The sequence below is a fragment of the Tenrec ecaudatus genome, chromosome 2 (genome assembly GCF_050624435.1).
Source record: "Tenrec ecaudatus isolate mTenEca1 chromosome 2, mTenEca1.hap1, whole genome shotgun sequence".
Lineage (NCBI taxonomy): Eukaryota > Metazoa > Chordata > Mammalia > Afrosoricida > Tenrecidae > Tenrec > Tenrec ecaudatus.
Window position 1 is genome coordinate 37,177,670 of NC_134531.1, and position 24,580 is coordinate 37,202,249.

At 50.5% G+C, this 24,580-nt stretch overlaps 1 protein-coding gene across 1 annotated transcript in view; it reads left to right on the forward strand.

Moving 5' to 3' along the window:
• EGFLAM (EGF like, fibronectin type III and laminin G domains) overlaps positions 1 to 24,580 on the forward strand; it is a 230,127-nt gene that overhangs the window by 174,544 nt on the left and 31,003 nt on the right. The window contains exons 7-14 of the mRNA XM_075540955.1: positions 1,227 to 1,342; positions 1,890 to 2,208; positions 3,280 to 3,380; positions 4,432 to 4,532; positions 7,851 to 7,995; positions 13,306 to 13,495; positions 16,969 to 17,094; positions 18,800 to 19,043. Coding sequence (XP_075397070.1) covers positions 1,227 to 1,342; positions 1,890 to 2,208; positions 3,280 to 3,380; positions 4,432 to 4,532; positions 7,851 to 7,995; positions 13,306 to 13,495; positions 16,969 to 17,094; positions 18,800 to 19,043 — 1,342 coding nt within the window. The remainder of the gene's footprint in view (positions 1 to 1,226; positions 1,343 to 1,889; positions 2,209 to 3,279; positions 3,381 to 4,431; positions 4,533 to 7,850; positions 7,996 to 13,305; positions 13,496 to 16,968; positions 17,095 to 18,799; positions 19,044 to 24,580) is intronic.

Consider the following 24,580-nt stretch of genomic DNA (forward strand, 5'->3'; position numbering starts at 1 on the left):
ATTTTCTTTCTCCTGCTGGTGAGTTTGAACTGCCAATGTATATACATATTTTCAAAACTTTTGTTAGCAAGTCAATTCTGACTTATAGCAACCCTATCCAGGACTTCCGGGACTGTTCATCTTTGTGAGGACAGCCAGTCCCTGAGAGCAGCTGGGGAGTTTGAACGACTGACCTTGCAGTTAGCAGTCAGCCCAAGACTTCACCGACAGCACTCCCAGAGCGTGCATTCTTCAAGAATACAATGACTGTTGAGTTGCCTATGAAGGCTAGCCAACTAAATGTGTTCTTTTGCAACTTGCATTCTTTTCGCGTGATAGCATGTGTTTTAATCCGTGTTGATGCATTACATTCTTGTTCGTTTGCTTGCCACATGGATCTCCGGGGAGCCCTGGTGGCGTGGTGGTTACGAGAAGGTTTGCTAACTGAAAGACCAGCTGTTTAAAACCACCAGCCGCTCCGCAGGGGAAAGGCAGGGCTTTCTACTACCTTAAGGAGTTACGATCGGGTCACGATGGGTCAACATTGCTTCGATAGCAGTGAATTTGGTTTTAGATTTTATAGTTCTCCAAGATGGGGTTACAGTGTCAGAAACTCACAATGGGTAGTTCTCCCCTGTCCTATCGGGTCGCTGTGAGTTGGCACCAATCGATTCGATGGCAGTGAGGTTTTTTTGTTGTTTTTTTTATGGACGTACTATAATTCATGTATCCATGTTTTTGTTGATGCACATTCAGGATACAATTGACTACAAATCGCAAATGTAGGTTGTTTTTTTTTGGTGTTCAGCTTTCAGGTTATACCTTTGTAAGAGTTTCTCGGGTTGTTTAAGTTCAGGATGGGACTACTGGATCAAAGAATATGAAGGTTTTTTCTACTTTGTTAAGTATTTCTGAGTGTTTTGCTAAGTATCCATTTACAGGTCTAATATCAGTGCCCAAGGGTTTCCACTGAGCCCCTCCTGGGCAATATTGCCTTTGTGTCTAACTTCACATTTCCCCTCTGACATGGCCGGTCTTTGTAGTCTCCATTGACATTTCCTTGATTACTTGAGAGAGTAAACAGTTTCTCCCCCCCCCCCCTATTTTGTGGCCATTTATGCTTCCTCTTCTGTGTTACGCTCCTTGTGCATTTCCATTGGGCCCAGCCGCACAGCTCTGCACTGGTGGGGCCAGGCCCTGGAGGAAGGGCATGCATTGACAGAGGTGTGCTGCTCTTCTTGGCACAGGCACCCACGAGGCAGGAAGTGGCCACGCTGGACCCGGCTATAGCACCGACGAGGACATCAGTGATGATGAAGACGGCTTTGAAGATGACTTAGATCTGGATATTTCCTTTGAGGAGGTAACGGGCATCTTTGCTCTTGACCCAACGTGTTCTTTGCTCTCTTGCTGAACAAGGAAATGCAGTCAATGGACCAAGAATGTTTTACTTAAAACTTAAGCTGGCCCATTTGCATTAACCGTGTATTTATTTTCTCTGAGCATTAGGCTCCAGGTGAGCATAAATTAGAAGGAACTAAGCACTGATCACGTTGCTGGTATATAGACAGCCTCTGCCTGTTGGCCTCACAATCTGGCAGAAACTTCTTTTGACTGTCTACCAAGTGAAATTCTTCTAAGGTATTACAAGGCAGTGAGTCCTAGACAAAGTAATATGACCCATAAATCATGTCACATCAGCTTGACTGCTGATTTTCTGAGTAACATGGACAAGGTACTTCACCGTCCCTGTGCTTCCAGATCTCCATCCACAAATCAAGATCAGTGCTATCATTCCAGCGGGGTTTATACAGCGAGTGACCATATGTTCAAAGAGGAGGCATCATGCACACACCAAGGAAGGACTGTATTCTGGGTTCATCCTGACCCTTTTGCCTTTCTTGCTTTAGGTCAAGCCACTTCCTGCTACCAATGGGGAGCATCAGAAACTTTTGGTGGAAACCAAGATGGCCTCCAGATCTAATCCAAAGACCACTTCAAGGCTTGCCTCCCCGACCTCGGCATCTCTTCCCACAATTCCCATGGCTCCGCACACCACGCCCGTAGAGAGAAAGGGGAAGGGTGGTCTGGCACTGATGCCAAGGTCCTTTGACATGCCTTGTGATGAAGCCATGTGCACGGCGGACAGCTTTTGCGTCAACGACTACACCTGGGGGGGCTCACGATGCCACTGCAATCTGGGCAAAGGGGGCGAGAGCTGCTCAGAAGGTGGGCTGCGTGGAGACAAAGAGAATGGCATTGGGTTGGCTCCACTGGGAGCCAGAGGGCACAGGGATGGTCCCAATGTACTTCATTCTAGGAGCCTTCAAAGTGCAATCGTTAAGCACTTGGGTGGCAACTGAAAGGTCGTTGACTTGAATCAGCCCCGCAAGAAAAAGGCCTATGGTGTACTCTCATAAATGATTACAGCTGAGAAAACCCCATTAAGGGACTCTCGCTTTGAACCCTTGGGTCATGATGAGGTGGAATTGAGTCAAGGGCTCCTAGTAACAACCCCCAAACCCCTTTCCAAGATGAACTTCTTCTTAGAGGAATCACTCCTTGAGTGTGTTGTGTGTTGTTGGGTGCCATCGAGTCTGCTGCATCTCGCAGTGTCCTTATCTCCGTACAACAGAGCCACACCGCCCTGCACATCCTCACAGTCGCTCTCTGTTCCAACCCATTGTTTTGGCCACAGTATCAAACCACCAGGTTTGGGGCCCTCCTCTTTTTCACTGTGCCCCTCCTTTACCAAGCATGATGTCCGTCTCCAGGGACTAGTCTCCTTAAAGCAGAGAACTGACAAATCATGAGGAAACCCACGCCTGTAATTAGGCAGCAGCCCTGTTTCTCTGTTCACCAAACTTGTCACACTCTTGAAAGGGACATTGAATTCTCCCGACAGCACCTGGGAGAAGTGGGCTGTCCTGTTATTTCATCTCTACAAAGAAAAATCGGTTGAAACACGGGCATGAGGGGCTAAAATGATAGTAATTGGACACAGAAGGACGGCTGGCAAAACGGTTATCATTCCTGGTGAAGTTATTGATTTCTGCCCAGGGAAGCCCGTAGCCATCTCCAAAGATCCAGTTTCCTTCAAATAATTTCGGGGCTCAAAGTCTCAAGGAATAAGAAGAGAAAATGCAGAAAGAGTAAAAGCGAGGGAGAGCGAATGAGGCTTGAGATCATCAAGGCTTTGGACTCGATGGCACCCAGGCAGCATGTAGATGGAGTTTTGCTTTCGAAGATGTGAAGCAGCAGCCCTTCGTGTGTTGACAGTGTCTGTGTGTGTCTTTTCAGACATTGCCATCCAGCACCCTCAGTTCTTTGGCCATTCCTACGTAACCTTTGAACCGCTGAGGAACTCCTATCAGGCATTTCAAGTTACTCTTGAATTTAGGGTAAGCGTGTTTGGTTGTTTAATAATTAATAAGAATACTTATAGATACCTACTAAAAGGGAGGGGGAGGGGTGGCAGGGGGTGGTCCAAGGTCAATGTGAACCTAGATTGCCCGTAAGCCATTCACAAGCTAGCAGGAGAGAGAAGACCATTATTCAGGGTAGCAGCAGTGGGTGTGATATTCAAGGCCAGTGGGTGTGTATGATGTCAGTGGCGTGAAGGTTTCAGTGAGAACCTAGGCGTCCTAGCTGTATTATTCATGATAATGACGCTTCCCCGAGCAGAGTATTAGAAGAAGCATGGGTTCTGCATTTCAGAACCTTTTTAAAAAGGAACTCAAATGTCTGTTTCTCATTGAAAAACTGTAAAGTGAACAAATAGAATAAAAACTACCTTATACAACCCTGGAGTGTAGCGGGGACTTCATAGATGCTCTGGGACCTGAATCTCCTGCAGATCAGAAATGAACCAATGCCTTTAGGTTAAAACAATGCTGTCAGGCATCTCAGACAACAGAAATTTGGAAAGCAGGTCCATCTGGAGGTCATGGCCACAGTGCTGAGTATCCAGGAGATAGTCTAGAAATAGCATTCCTCTCCTCCCTGAAAGAAAGAAATCCACAATTGTTCCTGGAATGGGAAGTTAAAAAAAGAAGGGTGAGTGGGGAGGAGAGGAAGGCTCTTTGATGAGAAGAGAATCTGATGGGCATGAGGATCCGCATCCTCTGTGCCGCCAGTCTTCACATAGAGGGCTTTCCAGAAACACCGCAGATGGATCCGCAAAGGCAAGTAAAGAGCAGGTCAGACGCAGGGCTGCCTTCCTGGCCCCTCACCACCACACCTCACACTCGGCTGAGATGGCAGCCAGCTGCTTCTTGAAAATGAATTGGGTCTGGGTCCCTGCGACTGACTTGGCATCCCTGCTCTTGCCCCTTGGGGGCTGTGACTTCAGAGGGAGAATGCGCACGTCTCGTGCTTGTGAGTGTTTCCCGATGGCACTGTATGCACGAGAAGGTGCTCCTTGTTCACGTGGCTCCCTTTGTGTGCAAACAGGCGGAAGCAGAGGACGGCCTGCTGCTCTACTGCGGCGAGAATGAGCACGGGCGCGGGGACTTCATGTCCCTGGCCATCATCCGGCGCACGCTCCAGTTCAGGTAACGCCTGCCAGAGCCCGCGGGTACCTCAGACAAGTCTCCAGTTTATTTCCATGGTGCAAATAACCATATGTGGGACGGATTCCTATAGGCAGCAGAACAAAACGAATTGGGGGAAGACGGATCTGCTAACACTGGAGTAGCAGTAATCTGTGGAATATTGTCACCAGACGTTAAACAGGCCTTGGGTGGAGCTCTGGGATATTGTTGGGACTGCTAACCCCACAGTTGGAGGTTCAAACCAGCCAGCAGCTCCGAGGGATAAAGATGAGACTGTCCTGCTCCCATAAAGGTTTTCAGCCCCAGGAATGCTAGATAGGGTCACTAGGAGCGGGAATGAACTGGTGGCATGTGTTTGGTTTACTGATTTGAGGTGGCACAACAGTTAAGCACTGGACTGCGCTGGTACTCCAAAGGTTGGTGATATTGATCTGCCCCAGAAGCGTCTTGGAAGCAAGGTGTGGTGATCTGGTTTTGAACGGTCACAGCCATGAGAGCCCTGCAGAGTCTACTACCCTGTGCCACATGGCGTTGCCACATGTCAAACCCAACTTACTACCATCTAGTCCATTCCGACTCCTGGCGACCCTCCAGGGCAGAGGGGGTTTCTGAGACGGGCACTCTTCATTGACCGGAGGAGAAAGACTCATCTTTATTCCACAGAGCACCTGGCAGACACCAACTCTCACCCTTCCAGATAGCGGTGCCCTCTGAAAATACTCAGCAGCAAATGTGTCTATGGGGGTTTCTTCCATGGTGTATTGCAGTGTTCTAGGGGCTGGGGATGCAGCACCAAAGCAAAGAGATAACATCTCTTCTCTCCTGGCCGTGTAGTGGATGTGACAGGAAAAGGGTTGGGGACCTCCCCTCAACCCTTGTGCAAAGACAGCCCTGGAGGACAGAGGGGAAGGGGTGGCAGAGACTCGGTCTCCATCCTCTCTCCCCTTGAGTATGTAGGGAAGATTGGTCTCATTCTCTCTGCCCTGGTCAGTTCTCCCCCGCACAGTACTAGAGACCACCCATAGCTTCTTGGTGTGCTTCTGGAAGCAAAGAGCCTGTGTTCTAGTTACCACCAGGCAGATTTGGTGGTGGTGGTGGGTGTTGTTTTGTTTGATAGTGACATGTAGACTCCATGTGACCTGGTAGTGCTGCCCTGTGGAGCTTTCTAGGCTGCAGTCTCTACTGGGCTGCTAGTCTCAAGGTCAGAAGTTTGAAACCACTAGATGAGGCTTTCCACTCCTGTAAAGAGTTATAGTCTCAGAAACCCACGGGGCAGCTTTCACCTAGCTCTATAGGAGTGCTGTTTGTCTGCCTTGACTCAATGGCAGGCGAGGTTGGTTTCTTGGTGTTCTTCTTGAGGAGCCACTGAGAGGATTCAAACCCTCAACCTTTCGGTTAAACAGTCATGTGCTTAACCATTGTGATGCCAGACCTGAGGCATAGGTAGTCGAGAACAACAAGTCAAGACCAGCCGTGTCTTTCTCCGTGCTGTACCAATGGAAGCATTCAGCCGCTGCCTGGCCTTTTGCAAAGCCCCTCGCCTCCCTGTCCCTCCCCTCCCTTCCCCTGCTGTTCTTCAGAGGGATGCTGTGGGAGTTAAGTTAGTTCATTAAAATCCCTGCCATTAGTTGATTCTAACTTATTATAACTGTATAGGTGAGAGTTACATTGCCCCTCAGAGTTTCCAAGGCTCAGAAGCGGATGGAGACACACAATCACATCTGTCTCCCTGGGAGTGTCTAGTGGGTCTCAACTGGGAGCTGGTGAACCAAGGCTCTGCCAGAGTTCCTGTATGAGTTAATGATAAACAAAAAGAAATGCTGAGAGCAGAGCCTGACCCACAGTATGCACTCAGTCCGCATGGGCCTTACTGACTGCCCTTTGATTATGATTGCCATGACCATGGTCATTCCAGCACACACACATCAGGTGCTTTTGGCTAAGTTGAAGAAGACTATTGACCAGCTTCCTTGGCCTCGAAACGACACCCCCATTCTTGGCTCAGTTCTTTGATTTCTGGACATTGTATCCTGGCCATCAGGACCCGGGGCCGTGGCTCCAACCTTCTGAAGGATCCCACCGCGGCCATGTCAGGAAGGGGCTGGCTGCTGCTGTTGTTTAACGCTGAGCATTCCGGTCCGTCGTGATGCCAGAGAGCCGAGGAGAGAGTAGAGCTGCCTGTACGGTTTTCTAGGCTGCCGCCTCCAGATCTGTCCCCCGAGAGGCACTGGGTGGGCTGGAGCTGCCATACCAACCAAGCGCATAACCCTTTGACCTCTAGGACCTTTCAGTGGCCGAGGAGGGATTCTAACCCCAATGAGGGGCCTGCAGGCAAGACAGGCAGCCCCTCCACAGTGGGCAGCAGACGATGCAGACGCTTAGAAGGATTGTTCCATCCATGAGTCCTTCCCCACAGACTCCATGGGGAAGTGGTGTGGAGGCTGTTGGAAAGCTGACTGGAAAGATAGAAGGTCCCCGGTCAGACACAGTGAGCAGTAGGCACCTCTGGGCTGTCCCGAAGTTGGAAATAAACTAGGGCAGTGCCACCGTATGAAAGTATGCCTCTGGTACCCCACCCCCAGCTCCCCGAGGAGACCACATGCTGCATCTGGGCCCAGCGGAGCCCAGATGGCAGTTCCCCCGGCTTGCCAAGAGGAGCGCGAACCCTGGGCTTTTCACGTTTTATTAATATCGCTAAGCCGACCACTTGGGAGTTGGGGGACGTCCCCAGAGAACTCCCTGGGAGCAGAGTGACGTGTGATCAAATCTGTTGCAACTTGGAACCGCTTCAAGAATCTGATCATTGTAGAAAGGGAGAGGGAGGGCCAGGGTCGCTGATCATTTTCTAAGCCGCTGAGAAAATGAGGTTAAAGAAGGCCCCACAGGGGAAGATTCTGAAGCGCTATGGTGGTGGGTGTACTGAGTTCCACATTGGGATGCTCATTGCAAAGTCAGCAGTTTGAAACCCCCAGCTGCTCCCAGGGACAAAAAAGAGACTTTCTCCTCCCATAAAGATTTACAGGCTCCGAAACCCATCAGAGTACTTCCACTCTCCTATAGGAGCGCTGTGAGTCAGAGTTGACCTGATGGCTATGATGTTGAGAGATTTTATGCGCGGATTGTCATGTTGAGGTGGTGACTACCTCCGTGAAGACGGGGCTAGTCCTACCAGGTACCAAAATCCAACAACGCCGGGTATCAGACCCTGGAACTCTGAACAGATTGGCCCAGAAAGCAGCCGCCTCTCTCAAAAGCGATGCTGATGGCGTTGGAACCCAGTTGACCAAAGAGCCTTCCTGTTATTTGCCTCCTGTGCAGGTTTAATTGTGGAACCGGGGTGGCCATCCTCACCAGCAAGACCAAAATCAAGCTGGGGGCCTGGCACACAGTCCTGCTCTACAGGGACGGGCTGAACGGACTGCTGCAGGTGAACAATGGCACTCCGGTGACGGGCCAGTCCCAGGTGAGTGCCGGAGCCTCCCCTCCCCCCGCCCCTGACACACATCACTTAGCATCCACCAAGGCACCGAGGGCCACTCTGCGGAGAGCTGGATGCGCTTGGTGGAGGCCTGTTTTTCAGGGCAAAACCCCACGCAACTCAGCCGGGATCTGCGCCTGCTTGGGCTTGACACTTGGGCTTCCCGGACCCACATCCATCCCACCGCCACCCGAGAGAAACATGGGGTTTGTAAGCATCTATGTGGGGAGCGGACAGATCCATGGACCTTGCACCCCAAGACATGCTCTCTTTCCACAAGGACACCACAGCTGAGGGACAAGGAGGGAGAACCGGGAAACAAACAAACATATATTGCCGTGGGGTCAATGCTGACTCCCGATGTGAGAGTCATTTCTTTTTAGTGAATACCAGTTCAGTCTCAATGAGCCCCAGTGGTGTACTGGTGACACACTGGGCTGTGATCCAAAAGGTCAGTCGTTTGAAACCACCAGCGCCTTCAAGGGAGAGAGACAGGGCTTTCTACTTCGGGAAAGAGTGACAGTTTCAGAAAGTTCTGCCCTGTCCTCGAGGATCGCTATGATTTGGCATTGACTCAGGTGGCGTTAGTGGTTCTGAGTTGGGTGAGCTGCACCTCAGGAGAAGGAGGAGGCTTTCTGCTTCCATAAAGAGTTACCGTCTCCAGGCATACCGACTGTCCTCTAACTCACTGTGAGGCAGAATCAACGTATGTCATGGCAGTGGGTTTGGTTTTTGTAGTCCAAGGGGTTGGAGATTAGAGATGTCCCCAAAGTCCAGCTCTTCCAAGATGTTATCTGACCCATCCTTTGCTTCACCCTCCACCCCACTTCCACTCCTCCCCTGAGCATACCCCTCAAGCCCCCGGGGTCTCTGAATCCCTGTGACGCTTGAGAGAAACTTTAGGGAGATCTGCCACATGGTTCTGGGGGCTGCTGGGTCCCTATCAGCAGGTTAGGCAATGGCAAACCGGACACAGGGTTCAGAGCCAGAGGCCCCAAATGCCCCCAAGTCAATGCTGGTCTTCTTGCCTCTACCAATGTTCCGGCATGAAACAGAGGTCACATCAAAGGGAGACTCCAATAGAGATGTGGCTTCTGTCTTTCAGTAGACCATCCATCCACTTTGGGGAAACAGAGGATGATACCTGAAGTCTCATCCAGGCAAGGAGGGTCTAAAATGTACCCCAGAACTCTCTTTGGACCAAGAGACTCACCGCCTGCACAGAGGCTAGGGTCTAGAACACGTCACAAAACGGCTTCTGGCAGAACAGATCATAGCTAACAGGGCCACATGAAGTCGTCACCTGCATCTCACCTGACCACCTCATGTGTTCCAGAAGAACCGAGCCCCATGGGTTTTTCGTCATTTTTGTGGAAACTGATTGCCAGAGCTTTCTTCTGAGGCCCTAACAGATGGGTGTGAACTGCCAGCCCTCTGTGTTCCAGTGGTTTGTACCCCTATGGGGACTGCAAACACCAAGCTAGCTTTGTCAGAGGTGGGGGGGGGGGCTGCAGTCCTGCGGCTTGAGAAAACTGCCCCAAAAGGTTACTTGGCTCGATATTCAGGCATCATCCGTTCAACTCCCCCATTGAGGGGCACCATGGCTGTAGGAAGTGGCAAAATAATGGAACTGTTGGCCCACTCAGAAATCACCTAGGTATTCGCATGTTTGCCATGCTCCGGGCAATTTGAGGACTGTGTTTAGAATAAACAGTGTAGAATTAGCCACTGCCAAGGAAGCGAGCCTGTAATTATAACCAGGCAGGTGTCTGTATTCTCGGAGGAAAAACTGTAGCAAGAAGCCCTGCGTGTGTACCGAACAGCTTCCTCCCAGCCCGCACCCTGCTCCACACGCCGCTGGCAGCACGTATTATATAAAGAGCCAGGCTGCGCTGATCCCCAAAAAACAAAACAGAGTGAAATCTCATTAGTTGGGACCCCAGTGGTTCAAAAGGAACCCGAATCCAAATATAGTGAGTGTGGATGCAGGGAGCTTGCTTATGTCCATAGTGGGAGGGAAGGAAAAGCGAGCAAAGGCACTAGAGGGCCACACACAGGGCAGAACCATGGCTCTAATGTACAGACGTGAGGTCTAAGAGGAAAAAGAGGCCTGACGTTGGATCCAAATCGCTAACCGGAAGACAGGTTGGAGAAGCCACATCACAAGTGGAAGCAGCACGTGTGAGCGTGCCATCTGCTTCAACACGGAGTTTAATAAAGGCCAGCACACTGCCCTGTGGTAGCAGCCAGCTAACGCCACTGCTGGCTGCATGCAGAGAGGCATGGTGTGGTGAGTTGGCACTGAGTTCATCCCACTTCATGGCAACCCGGTGCGTCTCAAAGGCGACCTGTGCTGCATGAGGCTGTGAAGCCTGTTGCCCTCTCTGACGTAGGCCTCCAGGCTTGTCTTCTGAGATGCCTTGCTTGGGTTTGAACTGCTTGCCTGGAGGCTGGTAGATGAGTGTTTGACCATATGCATCACCCCGGGATTCCTGGCAGAGGCACAGTGCCCTGAAATAGGGAGATCGCAATCCTGTTCTACCCGATAGCAACTCATTCTCCCCGAGGACCGCATCCCGCTCTGGGCTCATACGCTAAGAGGCCCCTGGACAATCTGGAGCAGATTAAGAGCAGCCACCAGCTAGGAGGAGGATTTGAAGTCCCTGGAAAGATTGATGGAAGGAGGACTCGTAAGTTTGGAGAAGAGAAGACAAAATATGGGCCGTGGCTTTTCATTCTAGAACCAACAAGAGAATCTTGGGAGTGAGAAGCCTTTAGCCTGCGCCTTCCCGAGGCTGAAGCGGAATGGAGGAAGCCTGGGTCGCCGCCATCCCATTGTACAAAGAGGTGCATCCGATTATCCCGGAGATGGTTCTCTGCCCTTGGCAGTGTACAAAAGGAATAGAGCTGAACCTTTGGGGAGCAAGGGATGGGGAAGGGGTCCACCAGTTAACGGAAGCTCAGATGATATATTTTCATATTTTTCCCATCTCTCGAGTCTGTGATTTTAATGCTTCCAGTGATGAGTTTCATGAATCATTTAATTATCTGCATACTCAGGGTAGAGTTGGCATCTACATTACTGGCACTTACTAAACAAATTGCGGACGCAGGACCACAGACGCAGAATGTGTAATAAACTGCCGGGGAGGGGTGGCTCTACCTAAGTGGGGCGCTCCAGAAACAGAGTCTGAACGGCCTTAGAGTCCTGCCCATCTGATGTGTGAAGGAAGTCCTCCCGGGGGCACCTAGTGGGCAGGGAAGCAGCAGTGGTCAGGCGAAAGTCCTGCAGGAGATGACTTCGGTGGGTGCTCCGGAGTGGCCGGTTTAACTACACTGAGTTCCTTCGACCCGAAGCAAAGCAACCGGCCTTTCGAACGTCTGTACCGTCGATAACTGGTGAAGGTGCCCAGGGGAAGGCAAACCCCCTGGAACATCCACATCTCTGCACAGGCAGGCAAAGCAGGCTCCAGGAACCCCAGACAATGGAAGAACAAAAGGCCAAGATGCTGCTGTCGAAAGCAAGGCACACTAGCACTGCCACACACCTCCTCCTCAGAGGCAGGTAAAGCTGGTCTGGGCATTGTGAGGAACCTCACAGAGGGGTCATCCAGCCCGCCCGTGTGCTCAATGCTGTCAATCTTTAGGCACTCAGACTGAGCAGGGCTGAGCTGTCAGGCCCTTTGCTGGGGTCCTGGGTCAGTGAATAGCGTAAGAGATAGGGAGGGTGGGATCCCTGCTGCCACCAATTTGATTCACACTCAGGGTGGCCCTTGTGTTGTAGAGTAGCTCTTTGCTCCCCTGGGGTTTCTTGGGCATAATCTTTGTGGAAACTATTCTCCAGGTCTTTCTTCCACAGCACCCCTGGCTATGTTTGAACCACTCATCTTTTGGTTCACAGCAGAGTACAAACCATGTTGGCCACCCGAGGGTTTTCATAAGTCAACCTTCAACCAAACCCACTTCCATCCAGGCCATTGTGACCCATAGCTGCCCAATATACATTTTCCAAAGCTGTCAGTTTTTTTCGGGAACAGAGAGCCTTGTCGTTCTCCTGAAGAGCCGCTGGCCGGTTTGAACCGCCGACCTCGCAGTTAGCAGGCCAACGCTTAGCCAACAACAGCACTCAGAAAAGAAAAGTGAACTGCACTGCCATCAAGTCGATGCTGACTCCTAGCGACCCTATCGGATGGGACAGAACTGCCTCTGTGGGGTTCCAAGACGGTACATGTTTACCGCAGGAGAAAGCCCCATCCTTAACATCTATTAACAGAGAACGAGCATGTACAATGGTGGCAAATGATCTAACTGCTCCATGAAACATCCTGCAAGCCCTGGAACGTTGCTGAGCTGAAGCCCCACCTCTTACTTACCCCTGATTTGCTTCTATTCATTAGAAATGATAAAACATTGATGACATGTTCTGCTTGTTGGTAATAAAAAATTTTAAGGATTACATCTCAGTGGATTACATTCTGGGCATTTTATAATTCTGGCAGAATGCCTTTCCTCAACCCTTCTATCCAAAGGAATGAGCTATTTCGGTAATTAAAAAATAAAGAATGAGCAAGGGTGTCTTAATTTCATTTCCCGTAGTGTCTAGCCAGGAGCAGCCCTGGGAACACAGTGGTTAAAGTACTCAGTTGCTAACTGCAAGCCTGAGCATTAGCATCAACTGCGAGAGAAAGAGGTGGCAGTCTGCTTGCATAGAGCTGCAGCATTGGAACGGGCAATTGTAGTGTGTCCTATTAGATCACTGTGAGTTGAAACCGGCTCAGTGGCAATAGGGTTTCAGCCTTGTATTTTACCTCTAAAACCCACGTCGCAATCCAAGTTGTAGCTTGGTCTAAGACTGGAAATGTCCCCAGGTAGTTCCTTGCAAGTAGACAGGTGAGCAGGACAGGGACGGGGTAAAGGCTAGCCCACATCCCCACACATCAGTGGAATCACTTTTGAAGCCCCAAACGCATCTCATGTCCAGTTCAAGCTGCGTCATCTGTTGGTCAGGGCTGGAAAGAGAAAGTTATTGGGTGCCCAGTAGGGTGCGCTGCCTGCTGGGTTCGCATTGGCTACCTCCTTTTCACTTGTAGACATTCCAAAATCCTCCCTCTGGAAAACACAGTCCATGGTAACCAGGGGTTTGAAGTGCCAGTGGGACAATGTCTTAAAGAAAAGTATGGCTGGACAGCAACCGCTAGCACTCGACCCTACAGCCTAATCGTGTCCCTTGGCAAAATTTGGTCTCCTTTGGCTTTGCTTGTGTATAATGCAGATCGGTTTTCCTCTCTCTTCAAGGGCGAGTACAGTAAAATCACCTTCCGGACGCCTCTCTATCTTGGTGGCACTCCCAGCGCTTACTGGTTGGTCAGAGCAACGGGAACGAACCAAGGCTTTCGGGGGTGTGTTCAGTCGCTCACAGTTAATGGCAAGAGAATCGACCTGCGGCCCTGGCCCCTGGGCAAAGGGCTCAGTGGGGCCGACGTGGGTAAGTGGCCACACAGTGGACTGGGATGGGATCTCTTGCTCAGATGAGGGCAAACCCAAGTGGCTGCTTAATGTAGAATTCCAGGAAGGAGTGGACGCAAGTGGCGAGGTTGGTCCTCTGCAGACCTGATGACCCTTGGTCTGAAGACGAAGGTGTGCCTATGACCCTTGGCTGTATCCTGCAGCAGCCTTGAATCTCTCCATGAGAAACACATGGTCTCATGGGACAAAACCATAAGCAAGTTCACCCGTAGACCTTCTCTAAGGAACGTCAACCCAGTAATGCATGGAGCTTTCATATGTGCCCCGCTTCTGAAAGAAATGGCTGAACTCACATTTCTGGCCTGGGTGCCAAAGGCTTTCTCACATGCCCCCTTCTCAAGCTGTTACATGGAATCTAGGAGGTTTCCAGTATTCTTACCCCCAGTTAGCAGGTGAAGAAACAGGCATGGTGAAAGCTTTTAACGGCAGGCAGAGCTCAGAGTGTGGTTCAATCCTTAAGGATGTTAGTTGCTCACTTAAGGCAGTGCATCGTTCCAGGGTCGGCTACTTTGGGGGCCCACTGGCAGCAGACCTCTTGGTTGATGTCTTTGCCATTGCCTTTATTCTCGCTCATCATCACGAATCAATGGCATCGCACCCCTGAATGTCTCAGCCTCGCATGGCATGATTCTTGGCAAAAAATGACAAAAATAAGGCAAGACTCCTTCTGGAGTTTCTTTACCCACCACTCCATGCCCAAAATGTTATTTCGAAAGGCTGGCAGTCACCCGCTGCCTCAATTCTCTCCTTAGCATGTTTGCCTCTGTTTTCTCACATTTCAATCCAGTCTGCTCGCCACTCTGCCCTCAGACCCGGGGTTTAGGCCTCATGGTCTCACCTACCTTTTGGTCTGGTTCACTGACTAGCTGATATCAGTTGAACCGCTACCATATGCAGACAGCAGTCCAATCACTTACTACGTTAAACTTTCCAAGAATCCTATGAAATGGGTACTCTGCCTAGCTGTGTGTTACTGATGAGAACCCTCAAAACAGAACATTTAAGGGACTTGTCCAAGAGCACTCAGGCAGTAAACGGTACGCCCACAGCCCGCAGCCTGCCGTTCTCACCATCGCATCTGCTGCATCTAAGGCTCCCAAGTTGGCCTCTGATGGCGTCCCTACGCCTTGCCCATTCCTACAGGTATTGTTGGAAGTACGGCAGATAAAGGTCACTGTATCTGTATCTTATTCCCTGGGATAATGTTTTCTCTCTCAACTGGATCATGTAGCCAACGCAACTGAGAACAGCACAGATAAACCAATGGCCCCCTGTGGTCAGACGATGTCTCCAAAGTCCTTCTTCTGGAATGTCTATGATGAATCAGAACACCCAAACCAGCAGTTTCACCAAGAGTCTCATCCGGTAGTTAAGAATCCGAACTCTGAAGGCAGGCTACCTGGATTTGGCAAGTCAAGTCACCATTCAGCTTCCTTACAACTATCTATAAATAGTACCTGCCCTGTAGGAGAGTTTTGTGAGAACGCATTTTGGCGTAGAATAGGCTCTTGCACATGGTTGCAGTGATGTAAATATGTGCTATCGGTATGGTTAAGTTCTGGACTCTCCCTGCAAGGCAGGGGACAGATGGTTTCTTCTCTTTCCAATGACCTGATGGGGCAGTGAGTCTTTCCACAAACATCTATTCAGGAGATTGACCTACAAGATCGATCTGGTCATTTCAAGGCTTTATGGTCACTTACGAAGGTAGATCAGATGTCTCAGAGTTGAGTTAGAACTGATTCCTGCCGGTTGGTTAAAATTCTAGCACAGTGGAATAAAAAACACTCCGTGAAGCCGATGGCACCCGGATGCAGTGATCGGGTCATTCCATCTCTCCCTGTGTGCTTTCATGGTGGGTGCTGGTCACCTGCCTTTGTCCTTCCCCCTGGGCTATAAGAATGGCACCGGTTAACCTTCCTCCACCTTCCCATTGACCTCCCTCCGTACTGTTGCTGCTAGCCCCCCAGGAGTCGGCCCCTGACTCAGGCACACACCATGTGCCCCTGCCTGCTTCTGCACCATCCCCACAAGAGGCCGCCATCAGACAATTGTGTTCCCTAGTGTTTTCTTCAGCTGATTTCCAGAAGTACACCATCCCGTTTTAATTCCCGCTCAGCCATAGAAACGTGCAACCCACCACTGACAAATGGGTGATGGTTGTGCATGAGCTGTGATGTCTGGGGATTGAACCCAGGTCCCCCAGACAGAAGGTGAGAATCCTACCACTCAGCCACCAGGTAGAGCACCCTGCACTGCCCCCTCCTTTGTCTTCGTCCCCCTGAGCTGCCAAGCTCTCCAAGGAGAAAGGCGATCTCTGGGTTCAGGCAAACAACGGTGGGTCTCAAATGAAGCTGCAGGCTTCCACGAGAGGGTGACAAGGGTTTCCGAATCATGGTTCCTCCATGCGACACCTGGCAGGTGATATTACCACCTGCAGCCACGTTTTCTCTTCCACATCTCACCATCCCTGCCAAACGTGGGGTTAGTTCTCAGAGGGCACTTCCCTTCCTCCGGGCTGCCTAACCCCACTCTTGCTTTAGCCTGTTCGTAGCTCTGGCCTCTCCCCTTCCCTTGAGCTTCCTTCCCAGAAGAAGCGTTTTATACTCCCTTACTCCCTCGGGCGGTACTGGGCCAGATTGTGTCTAATCCAGTTTGAGACACAGTTCGGGACCGGAAGATCATGGGAGCAGAAGACCAACCATGCAGGAAAAGACTGTTTTGTTCTCTGTTTTGCTTTGTTTCATGTTATGAGATGTGCTCGGCACTGACAAGGGCCTCCTGGGCCTTCTCTGGTGTGTTTGACAAAGAAAGCTAACCAATCTGATGTGGGGCCCTTTCACCACATGAACCTCAGGGTCCCTCCTAAAGTGTAACAAGAGGGCCGATGGAACCCACACGCTAAGATATTACGGAGCCCTCTCCTGCCCCTCCCACTCCAGACAGGGAAGTCAGTCGCTTGGGCCACTTAATCAGCTTAGACAAGGCTGCTCAGTTCTGACAGGGCTTATCTTGCTGGCCTCAACTCTGGACGCACAGGCACAGCGGCCACACTGAAGCTAATTGGGCTGGCACCCAGTGGAGCACTTTAAGCACTCTGGTGACATCAGAGAGATCGCAGCGACAATCTCGGGGATCAAGAGAGGGTGAACAAAAGGGGAAGCAACCGAGCCATCCCATCGGTGGCCCCACTCTCTGCTGGATTTCTGGGGTCTGCCATGTTTTGACAAGTCTAGGTGGCTCTCCTTGAAAGGACCCCGAATCAAATGCAAAGGAAAACAGGGTCACTTATCCTGCAGGCAGGCTCACAGTTGTGCCCTCGGGTGCCAGCCAGCCTACCTATATGCCTGTGGCAGAGGGAGCGGGGGAGGGGCTGGCCCATCATCTGCGGATGCTCTGGTGAGCGGCTTGCTGTCCCCGCTCTGTGTTTAGGGGAGTGCAGCAGTGGCGTCTGCGATGAAGCCTTGTGCATCAACGGCGGCACCTGCACGGCAGTCAACGCGGACTCCTACATTTGCCTCTGTCCCCTCGGCTTCAGGGGGCGGCACTGTGAAGACGGTGAGCAGCATGCAAGGTCTGGTCATTCCTGTCTGCGGGACCCTTCCACCTGGAGGACATTTCCCATCAGTGCAGCATAGTGGGTTACCCGTGGGGGCTGCTAACTACAAGGCCAGCCATTCGAAGCCACCAGCTGCTCCCGGGGAGAAAGATGAGGCTTTCTACTCCCATAACGATTTTCAGCCTCAGAAAGACACAAGGATAGTTCTCTGTCTTATGGGCTCACTACGAGTTGGAATCAACTCAATGGCAGGGAGGCTGGGTGGATCTTTTTTTTTTTTTTTTTAATTTCTGCTGCATTAGGAAAGCCCTGTACATTTTGAGGGGATCTTGGTGGTAAGATTTGGGTTACTAGGTTGGTGGTTGTAACCCATCAGCCACTCTGTGCGAGAAAGATGAGGCTTTGTGTTCCTGTGAAGATTACAGCCTGGGAAACCCTCAGGGGCAGTTCTGGTCTGTCCTCTAGGGTCACTGTGAGTCAGAGTCCACTCAGTGTCAGTGAGGCTGAGGTTATGCAGTGTGGTGGGACTGATGTCACTTTGCCGAAAGGGACAGGAGAATCCCTTTGACTGGGTTGGAGGGTTTCTAATGCCAAAGCATTGAACTCCAAATGCAGTTGGTTTAACATGCACTCAAGCTTAGCAAGTACAGGGACTTGCTGGTCCTCCGATAACTTTCAAACTCACTGGTGAGGTTTGTGTGAAACTGAGTGAAGAAGCATGCCAAGCCTCTGGTCTTAGGGGAGCTGACAGATTTGGAGAAGAGCTTGGGAAGTGGTGTAAAGGCTTTCGTTGACACCCCCACCCCCCCCCCCCGAGACTGTGTGGTGCTACCAGGGGACCGAGACCAGCACCTTACAGAGAATTTCCCATAGTGGTGACTCACCAAACTCACATCGACAGATAGAACCACATCAAGTGGTTAAATAAGCAATACGAGCCGATCTTAAAGGATCAAGAGAAATATTCACCCAGTGATGGCACTCACAGGGTCATTTGTCTTCTTCCAGCTGGCCTGCTGAATTGTCCATCCCTACCCTCACCCCCCACGTCCACTCAGTGGGGCCCGTACCTTGATGATGGAAGGACACACACAGTCACTGAAAATCTAGGGGCTGAGCATGCTTGACCTCTTCGGGAACTCTGAAACCAAAACCAAAAGAGAACTATTGCTAAGAAAGGCCAAGCTCAACCGACCCCCCCCCCTCCCCTAGCGATTAAACGTGGATGTGACACGCGTCATGCTTTCAAAACCATTGTGTCATCTCAAATTTCAAAGGACCTAGTAAAATGTCTAGAAGGCACAGTATGCCAACGCCGCTTACAGAGACATGGAGCGTGGAGTGAGGCTGTGCCAGTCCACATGCCTTTGGCCTGCATTCTGTCCCGTTACCACAAAATGGTCCTTGTTGGTGGGTGTTGTTGAGTTGACTCTGACGCAAAGTGACCCCCAGCGACAGAGGAGAACTACCTGTTAGGGTTTTCTTGGCTATAATCTTAGCTACGGAACAGGTCCCCAGGCCTTGCTTCCATGGGGAGGATGTAAACTGCCAGCCTTGTGATTGGTAGCCAGCTGAGTGCTTAAGTCATGGGGCAGCTAGAGAATGGAGATTATCTCTGGACCCACAAGGAAAGCCATGTGGCTGCAGGTGCACAACTAGCCAGTGTCTGCCAGAGCGATGACTGACGCACACTTGTCTCCTCAGCTTTCACCCTGGCCGTTCCTCAATTCAGAGCATCCCTGAGATCCTACGCAGCGACCCCCTGGCCCCTGGAGCCTCAGCACTACCTCTCCTTCATGGAGTTTGAGATCACATTCCGGCCCGACTCGGGAGAAGGCGTCATCCTCTACAGCTACGACACGGGCAGCAAAGACTTCCTGTCCATCAACATGGCCGGGAGCCATGTGGAGTTCCGCTTTGACTGTGGCTCGGGAACCGGAGTGCTCAGGTGAGGCTAATGCATTCCAGAAACTTCTAAAAGCCAAACAGTGGGCACTTTGCAAAAAACAAAACAAAAAAACCCATCTGCCTCCCCCCAGCTCTCCCTCTTTCTATTGTTGCTCTGCCTTCATCTTTTCTGAAACCTGTCTTGATTCCAACACCATGTGTGCTTTCAGGCAAACGTTTCTTTTTGTTTTCAGGTAATTTTACCCAGCGGGTAATTGTCTCCGCTTTAAGTCATGGAAAACGGGCTTGTTTCCAGTGGGGACAGGGCCTCGAGGTGTTGTAATGTGGAGAAACTAGATCTATCGCAATTTACCGATCAAAACTTCACAGGGCAGGTGCTTCCACAAATAGAAGTCACTAGTTCCAAAGCATTCTTTGCTTTTTAGCCATTAACCAGAAAGGCCCTTGGGGGCCACACTTTAGATTTTTAACTTTCCCCTTGTCCTCTCTTCTTGCATAAATCCACACCGATCCTGTGGCCCCTCACTGAGTAGGTTGGGAATTATAGATGACAGGGATGCCATGTTTCCTCTGAGCCACGCCCACACCCCTGCCCTGCCCACACCCCGGAGCCACTCACACACCCCGGAGCCACGCCCACACCCCTGCACTTCCCCCAGTCTGCCACCAGGGGACTCCGTTTCTTTGATGTTGGTGTTGAGTGTTGTGGCGTAGGTGCCAACTGATAGCAACACTGCTCCCAGCAGATTGGAACATCGCAGGTCCTGTGCCACCCTCTCAGTCGCTGCCATGTGTGAAGCCATCTCTGCAGCCACTGTGCCAATCCATGTCGCTGAGGTCTCCCACCCCCTTTCACTGTCCTCCTATTTTTACTTGATAGGAACTGGGTATTTAGTTACTGTCCTCAGGTAAGTCTGCTGCACAAGATCTCTTTAAAGTGTTGACAAAGGAGGCTGTGACTTTGCGAACTAAGATGCCCCTGGCCCAGGCCTGGCATGCTCAGTCACCTCCTCTGCAGGTGGAAGTTGGGCAATGAGTGACGAAGCCCAACGAAGAAGCAACGCCTTGGTATGATGGTGCTGGAGAATAATAAAGAAGTCCCGCGGACTGCCAAAGGAACAAAGAGACCTGTCTTGGAAGAAGTACAGCCAGAATGTTCCTTAAAGGCAAGGATGGCCAGGCTCCGTCTCATGTACTTTGGACGTGTTGTCAGGAGAGAGCAGTCCTTGGAGAAGGACCTCGTGCTTGGTGAAGCAGAAGGGCAGTGAACGAGAGGCAGGTCCTCAACAAGGTGGACTGATCTGGTGGCTGCGACAATGGGCTCAAACAGAAGAACAGTTGAGAGGGTGGCGCGGGACAGGGCGGTTTCGTTCTATTGTACTTCGGGGTGCGGCGAGTCAGAAATGACTCAGTGGCTCCCAACAGTGACAGGTATTTGCTGGGACCTCTGATAGTGTAGCATAGTGGGCTGTGCACCATGCTGCTAGCCACAACATCTGCGCTTTGAAGCTACCAGCCCTTCCTGGGGGCAAGAGAAGGCTGCCTGTCCTCCTGAAGTTGCAGTCTCGGGAAACCCCAAGAAGCAGGTCTACCCTGCCCTTTAGGGTCACTAGACCCAGAGGACTCCACAGCAGTGGGTTGTTTAGTTTATTTGTTTGTTTGAGTTATTTAGCAACAGTGCATGCAAAGCACCCACATGTCTCCCTGACGATTTCCTCTGTTAGGGAGCCTGACAGTCCCTTGTCAGGGAGGCAGCCCCTGCCCCTGGCAAGAGCTAAGCCGGCTGCATATTTGTGTTCTTTATGAGTGGTTCAGGGCTCCCCTCCTTGTAAAATGACCCAGCTGCAGATCAGCAGACCCTGCTACCGCCCCCCACCCTGCACCATGGGTTAGAGGAAAATGGCAGGGTTTTCCAGAAGTAGAGCTCCTGAGATGTTCCAGAGTAGATCACACTTGGTCGGCAGCAATGAGCTAACCGGGGCCCCCTCCCGCGTTTAAAGCATTGGCTGCTGTTTGCAGAACTGGTTCTGAACAGCCATATAACTTTTCTCCTATTGTCTAGTTTGTACTTCTAATGCACCGAGCAGATCCATCGCTCCCACCCGTGAGGCAGCGTCTGTGGGATGCCCTGCCGCCTGCAGTTGGTGGGACTGATATTTGCCTTATTTCTCAGGACTTCCTGCCTCTCACTGGGTTTCCTCCACGGTGGTTTTAACTGGCAGCCTGCAGTCCACCCAGCTCCTGCAGACGTGCTCCGTGTTCATACACACATCCAATTCTTCTCTCTGGAGGCCGGAGCACATGTTTTTCTCAGTAGTGGCCAACAGCCAGAACTGGGTCATTTTGGTGTTTTGTGGGTTTGGGTTTTGTTCTCAGAGAATGATGAGCTCTACTCTAATCATGTTTTCAACAACTGGCCTGCCGTTTCTAGAAAGCGAGTGTGGGTGAGATGTGGCCATCACGCCTTGTCCCTAGCACTTTAAAGAGGTCTGTGCAGCAGACTTCCCCAAGGCCATTTCCCATGGTCTCTGGGAAGTGCTCTTCAAATTAAACCCCTGCTGTGGAGTTGGTTCCAACAGAGCACCTGAACGGGGGTTTCTGAGGTCCTCCGTCTTTATGGGAGCAGACAGCCTCGTCTTTCTCCCACAGAGCAGGTGGTGAGTTTGAACTGCCAACCTTTCGGTAAGTAGCAAATGGCACTTCATCCACAGCTTCAGCCGGACTCCTTGCTCACAGCATCCGGTTTCAACAGTTTTTAAAAGGAACTACTCTTTTCTGTCCCCAGCTGCTTTGTCACACAGCAATGGCACCTCCCACCTGGGGGAATGGACACACATTTTCGTATGGTCAGACAGCTAACCACAAGGTGGGCAGTTCAAACCCACCAGTCACTCCCAGATAAAGTGGGGGCTGTCTGTTCTTGCAGCTTCAGAAAGCCCACAGCATAGGGTCACTGCAAGTGGGACTCCACGGGATGGCAGTGTGTTTTTGTTTTGTGTGTGTGTTTATGGAAACACGACCTACATCTCAACACAACTTTGGTGAGTCATGTGAGTCCATTTACATATGATTATGCAAAACACTCTTGGCAACTCATTAGGCACTGCTAGTCAGTTTGAAAAAGGAAAACCTCTTGAGCCTCATCTTGCACTTTCAAGCGGCTTCTTCTGGAAGTCGTGTAGGTGCGGGGGTGTGGAGGGGGGCACAGAGCCGGAATCAGCACTCCTCCCTGACAGATGGTTCCCTCTACGCTCATCTCGGCAGTGGCAGCTCTGGCTGCGGGGTCCACAGCCTCCTTGGTAGTGCAGCTATTCCCTCGTTGGTAACTGTGCCTATTTTTATAAATAATTAAATCATTTTATTGGGGGCTTGGACAGCTCTGATCACAATCCACACATACATCCATTATGTCAAGCACATCTGTATACTTGTGGCCTCAAAATTCTCAAAACATTTGCTTTCTACTTGAGCCCTTGGAATCAGCTCCTCCTTCCCCCCGCCCAGCTCCCCCTCCCCCATGAACCCTTGATAATGTATAACTTATTATTTTGCCATGTTTTATACTGTCCAATGTCTCCTTCACCAACTTCTCCACTGTCCATCCCCCAGGGAGGAGGTTATATCTAGATCCTTGTAATCTGTTCCCCCTTTTCCCCTCACCTTCCCTCCTCCCTCCCAAACTCTGTGCCTATTTTTGACAAGAGGTAGTTTTAATTTTTTTTAAAAAGTTATTGTTTCCTTACCTATCAGGGAAGGTAACCGGAAGAAGAATTTTTGAGTGTTTTTTTTTTCTCCAGTTGCTGTTGAGTCCATTTGGACACACGGCAACCCCCTGGGGTCATAATCCAAACCATCTTGTCAATTGGGCGAGAATGGACTGAGTAAATCGGTTTCCCACTCCACATTTTACACCCAGTTTGTTACGTGTCATTGATTGCCCTCCCCACAATGTAACAGCGCCCATCCCGCATCCTCTGCGTTTCCCAGTTCCTTGACCCCGTTCCTAACCCTTCTCACCTTCTGAAGTTTGTCCTGGGTTCAAATGCCGCCTTCCATCCCATGAGTGATTATTCTAAGGACTGTGTACCTCTGTCGTGGTACTGTAGCCTGTATGTTGTTGTTGTACTGGATTGCAAAAAAAAAAAAAATCAAGACATTGAAATGAGCAGCTGCTGCCCCTACTCCATAGTATTGCACCAAGGAAGGCGCATATTGACCCAGAGTGACCTGGGCTGGACCAGAACACAGCTACCACCCTGACCCTGCTCCTGGAGACAGACTACTTCCAACCACTTCCAACGTGCAGCCAGCTTCTTTATTGCATATTGATTTAGTCAAGGTGATTAAATTCTAATTGCTAAGGACAAATTACAAAAGCATTTACCAGAGCCAAAACTCAAGCAAGGGGGGCGATGACCTTTCGATAATTGTTCCCATCGATATTCATGAAGGCTTTCTGAAGAGGATTCAAGATCAACACATATTGGGAAGCTTAGTGTGGGCCAGAAATAGGACCCTGTTAGACAGACAAATGCATCCTACATCCCACACCTCCAAGAGATGAGAGGTAGCAGGTGTAGTGCCATCAATGTCTTTGAATTTCACACGCTTCCACCATGAATGAATCTTTGAATTTTAATATGGTCTTAATCCCTGTCACCATACCAGAAGTCATGCAATCTGATTCCCCCTTGGCATTTTATCATGAGACATTTCGGACATGTAGAAATGTTAATAGGAATATATAATAAGCACCCTTATACTTACCACCTGCTTTCTATTGGTTTGTGGGCTACACTTTGTGCTGTTAACCACAAGGTTTGCAGTTTGAAACCACTAGCTGCTCCGTGGGAGAAAGCTGAGGCTTTCTGCTCCTGTAAAAGTTTACAGCCCCAGAAATCCCCAGGATGGTTCTGCTCTGTCTTACAGGGTTGTTATGATTCGGAATCAATTCGACAGCAATGAGTTTGGTTTCGAGTTTTTCCATCATCAGCATCTTGCTATATTTGCTGTGTCACATCAGTATTCTTCCTCACATCCTTCTCTCCATCTGTCTTTTATGCACTTCTTTATTTTTAAAAATTCAAAGGAGGTCTGCAGACATCGGGCATCAGGACACCAAAGAACCTGTTGTTTGGTTTTGCTTTACATCATTGCCCATACAATGGTGCTCTCCTTTTTTAAAGCTTTTGTAAAGTTAGGGCTACTTTTGAGCTTCACGTTATCTGCCACCATGCCCACGGTCTAGGCTTGCTGTTAGGAATTTTTTTTTAAAGTAGTCTTTGTAGCCTGGAGGGTGTCCTGGTCTCTCAGTGGTTTAAGCTGACTGCTAACCCAAGGTGAGACTGTTCAAACCTCTCCACCGCTACTGGGGGAACGCTGGGGCCATCTGTTTCCATGGAGATGTTCTTCTGTGGGAACCCGGGGGCAGACCCCCTCTGTCCTCTAGGATCTCTAGGAGTTGGCATCTGCCCGGCAGCAGCTGCGGAGTCTTGCCTTTGCATCTAAGCAGGCATGGCGTATCCTTTTCTGTTTGCAGGCTAGATTGCAACGTGCGGCGCTCCTGGCTGCTGTCGG